This window comes from Chinchilla lanigera, unplaced genomic scaffold (genome assembly GCF_000276665.1).
Source record: "Chinchilla lanigera isolate Chin_1 unplaced genomic scaffold, ChiLan1.0 scaffold00007, whole genome shotgun sequence".
NCBI classification, from domain to species: domain Eukaryota; kingdom Metazoa; phylum Chordata; class Mammalia; order Rodentia; family Chinchillidae; genus Chinchilla; species Chinchilla lanigera.
Genome location: NW_004955408.1, coordinates 2,251,288 through 2,258,818, shown reverse-complemented (window position 1 = coordinate 2,258,818; position 7,531 = coordinate 2,251,288). Strand labels below are relative to the sequence as shown.

General features: G+C 44.9%; 1 protein-coding gene and 2 pseudogenes across 1 annotated transcript in view; 1 reads left to right on the top strand and 2 right to left on the bottom strand.

Moving 5' to 3' along the window:
- Nucleotides 1-1,226, bottom strand: part of LOC106147188 — a 12,306-nt pseudogene extending 11,080 nt beyond the window's left edge.
- LOC102012740 (interferon-inducible GTPase 1-like) overlaps nucleotides 1-7,531 on the top strand; it is a 78,088-nt gene that overhangs the window by 18,121 nt on the left and 52,436 nt on the right. Inside the window, exons 2-4 of the mRNA XM_013508115.1 lie at nucleotides 9-111; nucleotides 2,190-2,271; nucleotides 6,346-7,531. Coding sequence (XP_013363569.1) covers nucleotides 6,367-7,531 — 1,165 coding nt within the window. The 5' untranslated portion in view covers nucleotides 9-111; nucleotides 2,190-2,271; nucleotides 6,346-6,366. The remainder of the gene's footprint in view (nucleotides 1-8; nucleotides 112-2,189; nucleotides 2,272-6,345) is intronic.
- On the bottom strand, nucleotides 2,745-4,667 carry LOC106147322 (annotated as a pseudogene).

Below are 7,531 nucleotides of genomic sequence, written 5' to 3'. Positions count from 1 at the left end.
GGCCGAAGGTGTTTCCTGTGCCCGGCTTCTCACAGCCAGCAATTCAGCTCTTCTAGCGGAACCTCAGGAGCTCAACTCTGACACCAGGAGCCCGTTCTCTCTAAGAAACTGGTGAGTGAGAAAATATTCTTTAATTAATAGACAATTATAGAATTAATAGAGAAGTAATAGAACTAATGGTAAGATAATTACTATTTTATGATTAATAGATCACTGGGTCAGAGGGTGGAAGAAACTGAATACTGGGTGTGGGGTGTGAAGGATTTACTAGCTGAGAAGAGGGTGCTGCATGGGAAGCTATAAAACACTCAGACAGTGTAAGCACTGGGATACTTTCAGAGATCAGCTACAAATAAATTTTCCCCCTTACACTGCTGAAGGGTCCTGTGAAAGACAGCAGGCTGAGGGGATGGGGTCTGTCATGAGAACTTCTGACATCACACACCCCCAACCTCACGTCTGAGCTCGCACGCAGAGCACAGGGCTGCCATCGGACCAGGTGTGCCCTGTTCTGAGCCTGTGTGCACCCTCCCCAGCAAATGCGGGCTGTGGGCTTTGCCTCTTCCCAAAGAGCTCTGCGCTTGGAGCGGGCCCCACCTTGGATCTCAGCCCTGATCTTCATTTGCTAGGGATTAGGTCGCAGTTATCTCACAATCTGTCAACCTGAAGGATTGACATTCCAGCCTGCATTTGAATGTGAGAACCAGTAGAATGCCTTGCACAGCCACTAGGAGGAGATATAGATTTATGTGTTGATATTCACCTGAGGTCCTTGTAGACGCTGCTCACACTCCCTGCTCTGTCTCTCCTGCTCACACTCTGAGCGTGCTCTGAATGGCTCTAGGAGGAGCAGACAGGCATCGGGGAAAGTGCTCTGCCCCTGCTACCACAGCGTAATGCTTGAGAAGAAAGTGACACTGAACAGAAATGCACTCAGGGGGTGTATGGGACTGGACGGCGGGCGCGGGCTCTGTGGCTGCTGGGGCTCAGGACCCGGGATCGGGTGTCCGCACCGGTGCTCTCCATCGTCTGTCACTCAGTCCCCACTTCCTTATCTGCTCAGGTCCCAGCTCCAGTCTCAGCACCCGTGTCCACGCCCCTGCTGTGCCCCGCCTGACAGCCCCTGCGATGCACAGGATGGTGCGCTGAGGCTGAGGTGGCACGAGTCGGGTCCTCTCTGCGTCCCTGGCTGGGTCCGGCTCTCCAACTCTCCGGCTCTCTGACATTGTTGAGAAGCCTAAGTCCAGCGTCTGCTCTGGGATTTAAGGCAAACTTCACTGTAAGGCCCTATCAATATCAAAAGGGGACACAAACACATCCAAGGGACACAGGCACAAGCAAACACCCCCATCCCAAAGGGGAGAGCTAGGGGAACAGAAAGATATGGAACAAAAGCAGGACTGAAGCCAGCAGAGCAAACATTAAACCCCGTAGCCCCATGTCCCGCCCCCTGGGCCAGCTGTGGTGAGATGTGGACTCCGCAACCCTCGGTGGCCCTGCCCCTTGCCACTGCCAGGGGTGGAGCCCTCCCAGCTGCTCTCTTGTCCTGGCTTTGCTCGCTCCTTGCAGCTTCCCTTAGACATCGCGTGCTCCCGGCTTCCCCAGCTGCCTGTGTCTCCCCTGAACTTTCACCTTCACTCTCACAGCTCCCTGCACTGCCCTCCCCACAGCACGAGGCCTCATGGGCCTTTTTCTGAAATCAGCCTGCAAGCCATTGTGACCCCATAAGGCTTACTAATTTCTTTTTTGCTTTTTACATTTAGATCATTTAATTGTATATCAATTCCATTTAAGTCCATACGTTGCCCTAGTGAGAGCCTATGCTTGCTGACAGAAAGATACAAAATACAGTAGCAGAACTATGCTGGAGGTCAGCTATCAGGGACTCATAGAGGGCCAGGCATACAGCTCATGGCACAGCGCCTGCCTGGCCAGTGCAACAGCTGGAGTTCCATTCCTAGTACAAAAACAAATGAAGAGGTTTATAGAGTAATGTATTTTTATATGTTTTTTGCAGATCCCTAATCAATATTCTAGCATCTGAAGTATAAATCCTCCACTGATGGACTGACGCCTAGAATTTTAAATAACACTTGTGTTATGCACAGAATGTTATGAGGCTCAAGATGGAAAAACTATTAAAACGCTTTGACGTGTAAATAATCATAAACTCTTGTACGCTTTTTCAGGTATATGACAATGATCCTGAGCTTGAGCCAACGTCTGTGATCACGTTCATTAATCAAAAAGGCACGTTGTTTCCTATGACCCGTAAGTCCCATTCTAGTGCACAAATATAGACGATGCACACATGTAGTCCAAGCTACTCTGGAGGGTGAGGCAGCATCACATGAGCCCAGAAATTCAAGGTCAGCCTGGGCAACAAAGTGAGGTTTATCTCAGCAGCAAACAACAACTGGATGGTGCGCAAGTTATTACACACAAAGGCCCCAGGCTTCAAACACTGTCCTGAATTGATGAAGGGAGTTGGGGAGGGGTCCGAACACATAAGCACGCAGTCCGAATGGTTACATTTTAGCGGGAACAGACGTGCTGCTCGCTCAAAATATTGTCTCTAGGTACCTAAAAATAACACATTTTGCATTCACTTGGGAAACTTTCTGGGTTTTGTATAATTGTGTTTTGTGTATGAAGGGTTTTTTGGGGGGTATGTTTATGAAGATTTTTTAATGTATTCTTTTTTTTTATTTTTTATTTTTTTGGTTTTTCTCCGGTACCAGGAACCGAACTCACGACCTTGCGCTTGCCAGGCAGGCGCTTTTGCCGCTGAGCTAAATCCCCAGCCCCTTTTAATGTATTCTTAATGTTTGTCGTATCAAAAGCAGCCCTGAGCATTTTTCTGGCCTACCACAGAGGCGTAAGAGACCGCTAAATTTAGCCATGCAGAACAGAAACAGCATGAGTGTAGCTAGGCCACCAGGCGTCTTACTGGTACAGACAAGGCAGCTGAAAATTTGGACATCACACGAAAATGATTAGCTGCGTGCCACAAACTCAGGGAGACCGAATCTTTCAAAGCCTTCAATACACAGGCAAATTTCTTCCTCTGCCTTCTCATCTGGTATAGTTTGATTACAGGGAAGACTTGACGAATTCTTACTGAAAATATCTGCCACATGTGCTAGACTAAGGTACCCTCTTTTGGGTAATTCCTTGATATTGAACGAGCATTGGGTTAGGACTGAATTTCCTCTCACACACGCATTTATTAAACTCATAGGCTTTCTGCATGACGGGAACCTGATACTGAAGCAAGGTAGTTCCTCTGACTGATTGCTCTTTTTCATATTGGAATTTTATTCTAGTACATATTCCCCAATTATGAATAAAGAATGGACATACTGTGAATTTACCACCTTCAATATAATCATAGTTTTTCTCACGGGTATGGATTGCAGGAGCCAATTAAGAGTTTAACACTAAAACCTTTCCAACATCTGTCACATTCAAAGGGCCTCTCTCATGACTTCTGACTTTGAATACAGTCTGAGCTATGACTGAAACTTTACTACATTCAGTGTGGACATGACTTCAGCCTGGTGTGAACACTCAGATGCTGAAGGAGGAATGAACTTGGCTAAACGTCTTCTCATGTTCACTGCATTCATAAGGTTTCTCTTTGGTGTGAATTGTTTGATGCTGAACACGACATGCTCTCCAAACAAAGATCTTTTCCCATGCATCACAGTCAAAGACTTTCTCCAGTGAGAGCTTCTTGTTGCAGGATAAGATCTGAGCTAGGACTGAAACTTTAATCATTACATTCATTGATTTCTCTTTCCTAGGCATTTTATGATGCTAAGGCCTGAGGTGTGACCGAAAGCCTTTCTAAACTCATCAATTTATGTAGCTTCTCTCCTGTATGAATTTGTTGATGCTGAATAAGATGTGAATTCAACCTGAAGTATCTTACACATTCATTACATGTACGGGGTTTTTCTCTGAAACGAATTCCTTGATGTTTAACATAGGCCAAAACACATTCATCATATTCGTAGGATTTCTTTTGATGGTGGACCCTCTGATGTTCAACTAGATATGAAGTATGACAGAAGTCACTGCCACATGCAGTACGTTTACAGGGCAACTCTGTGAATTCTCTGGTGTTGAATAAGGTGTACACTACGACTGAAGACTCTCACAGTTGTTAGGCTTGTAAGATTTGGCTTTGGTGTGAATCATCTTATGCTGAATTACATCCGAACTCTGACTACATGATTTATCAGACTTTTCACAGGATGTTTGAGATGGTTCACATGTATAAGTTTTTTTTCCTCATGTGTATTCTTTTATGTCGGCTAAGACTTGAACTCTGACTGAAAGATTTTTCACATTCTTTCCATTTGTAGGGTTTCCCTCTGGTATGGACTCTCTGATGTCCAGTAAGGGATGACCCCTAGTGAAAGATTTCTCCACATGTATCACATTTATAGGATTTCTCAGCAGTAGAAATGCTCTCCCATTTATTAAGGTGGGAGAGGTCCGTTAGCGTTTCTTTGTATTCACTATGGTGAAAATTCTGTTGTAGATTTATGCGTTCATGTTTATCAGCAGCTGAGTTCTGGAAGTTCATATACTTATTGTCATCAGTATTCTGTATTCTAAGACCTCTGATCTGTACCAAGGGTAGAATCCAGACTGAAGGTTTTTTTTCAGGTTTCGCTTCCTTGAAGTCTTTTCATAGCTTGGTGTCTCTTACTTAGTCCACTAAATGGTATTCTACTGTCTAGAGCAGCAAGAGCTTATTTAACAGGTCACCTACAGAGGGATGTCCTGGGACTGAATTAAGCTTCTAGAAACATTGATCTGCCAGTTTTTGTGTGAAAAAAATTTGAAGTACTTTGTGTGGATATTAAGAAGCCCAAATGTTATGTATGTCTCTCTCTGTAAAAAACTGCCAAACTGTCCTCCAAAGAAGGAATGCCATTTTGAATTCCCATCTGGGATGGAGAACCATCCCACTGTCCCACATCCTCGCCAGCATTTGTTGTTGTCACTGTCCAGATTGTGGCCCTTCCAGCTGGTGTATAGTGGTTTCTCATCATTATTTTCATTGGTATTTCCCTCAGTGCATATCTGGTGGAGTGTATTTTCATTTGTACATCTTCTCCAGTCAGGTGTGTACCAAAGTCCTTGTCCCAATGTGAATACTGTTGCTTATTTTCTCATTGTTCAGTTTTAGAGTTATTCATATATGTCATACTATAGTCATTCAGGTGAGTGTTTTGCTTTTTTTTTTTTTCTTTTTAATTTGCAGTATAGGAGAGTGAATCCAGAGCATTACCACTGAGGCACATGTGCAGCTCTTTTTCATTTTTTTACTTTGAGACAGGGTCTCTGTAGATTTCTCAGGCTGTACTTGAACTCTCAACTTTTTGCCACACCCTCTTGCAATGCTGGGGTTACTGCTGTACACCACCACACCTGGTTCTTTTGCCAATATGTTTTGCAGTCAGTGAATCACCTTTCCTTCTCCTGATAATGTCTTTTATAAATAATATTTATAAAATTTTAACGAAGTCCACCTTGCTAGTTATATCTTTCATGGGTTGATTTGGTATTTTATTTAAAACATCACCATACCCTGGGTCATATGGGATTTTTCTTTCTTCTTGGACTTTTATGGCTTTGCACGTACTGTATAAGCCTATGTCTCATTTTGAGGTAATTTTTACAGAGGCTGTAAGCTCTGTATTCACCTGTACTTCTTTGCATGTGGATGAATGTTTGGGCCAGTGCTTCTTCTGCAAAGAGTACCTTAGCTTTACTGTATTGCCTTTGCATCTCTGCCTGAGGTCAGTTGACCGCATCCATGTGTCTCTATTCCTGGGCTCTGCTAGGTAACGTTAGTCCATCTCTGTTCATCACACTGCTCATCACACTGTCTTGACTAGTCTAGCTTTATGGTTCATCCTGAAGCCAGTATGGTTGTCACACTACTGATGGAAAGTGGTTTGGTGATGGTCTACTCACCAAACTGCCTTTTTAGATGACCCCAAAAGAAAACATAATTTTCCTAACAACCAAAATAACTAAAACAATACAAACATAGTATAAAGAGCAGGAACGTTTGAATGGAAAATCAGACCTTGAAATCCATGAAGGATTGTTAAGGCAGGGGCAGTCCAGACAAGGAAAGAGCCTGGGTAGGGACCACGTCTGCACTCACACCACGAGTCCCAGCCACACCCGGGAGCAGAAAGGGAAGATTTTTGCCAGTTAGAATGTGGGAATGGGGATGAGGTTCTGCTTGGTCTTAACAGAAAATCCAAGGTCTTCCCTGCAGAGTTAACTATTGACCTTCTCACTGTGTCCTTCCTGCAGTGCCCTGGACTGCTCACAGCCATGGGTCAGGCCTCCTCCTCCTCCACAGCCTCCAATAGAGAGACTGGCGAGTTAGCCTCCAGCTTTGACAAGTATTTCAAAAATGTCAATGTGACAAGTAAACTGCTGTCAGAGGAGAATCAGGATTTGATTCAATCCTATCTGAGGAAGGGGGATACACAGAAAGCAGCTTCTGTGATCAATGCGGCACTGAAAGACATCGAGAATGCTCCACTGAGCATTGCACTGACTGGGGACAGTGGAGCAGGAAAGTCCACTCTGATCAACGCCCTGCGGGGCATGGGGCATGAAGAGAAAGATTCAGCTGCCACTGGGGCAGTGGAGACCACCATGGAAAGAACCGAATACAAACACCCGAAGTTTCCCAATGTGTCGATATGGGACCTGCCCGGCATTGGGACCACCAATTTTCCTCCCAAAAAATATCTGAGGGAAGTAAAGTTTGCTGAGTATGACTTTTTCCTGATTGTCTCTGCCACCCGCTTCAAAGCCAATGATGCAGAATTGGCCAAAGCCATCACCAAAATGAACAAGAACTTCTATTTTGTGCGAACAAAAATTGATAATGAATTAAATAGTGAAAAAAGAACTAAACCAAGAACCTTCAATAAGGAACAAGTCCTGGGAAAAATCCGAAAAGAATGTGAAACAGAGTTGGAGAAAGCTAAAGTGACTGATGCTCAAATCTTCTTAGTCTCCAGCCTTGATGTGTCTGACTATGACTTCCCTCAGATGGAGACCACGCTTCTGAAGGACCTGCCCGCTCACAAGCGTCACATCTTCATGCTGAGCCTGCCCGCCCTTACAGAAGCTGCCATTGATCAGAAGAGAGATTCCCTGAAGCAGAAGATCTGGCTGGAAGCGCTGAAGGCCGGAGCATCGGCCACTGTCCCCCTCATGGGCCTCTTCAGTGATAGTGAAATAAAGAAAATGGAGGACACCTTGACCCTCTACAGGTCTTCCTTTGGGCTGGATGATGAATCCCTAGAAAAGATGGCAGAGGATTTGCACGTACCCCTGGAGGAGCTCAAGGCAAACCTTCAGTCTCCCCGCTTGATGTTGGCTGAGAGTGGTGAGTCCTTTGGGGAGAAGATGAAACAGATTGTTGAGAAGGTCTTAGCAGTCACTGGGGGCCTCATTGCCACTGGCCTATACTTTGGAAAGA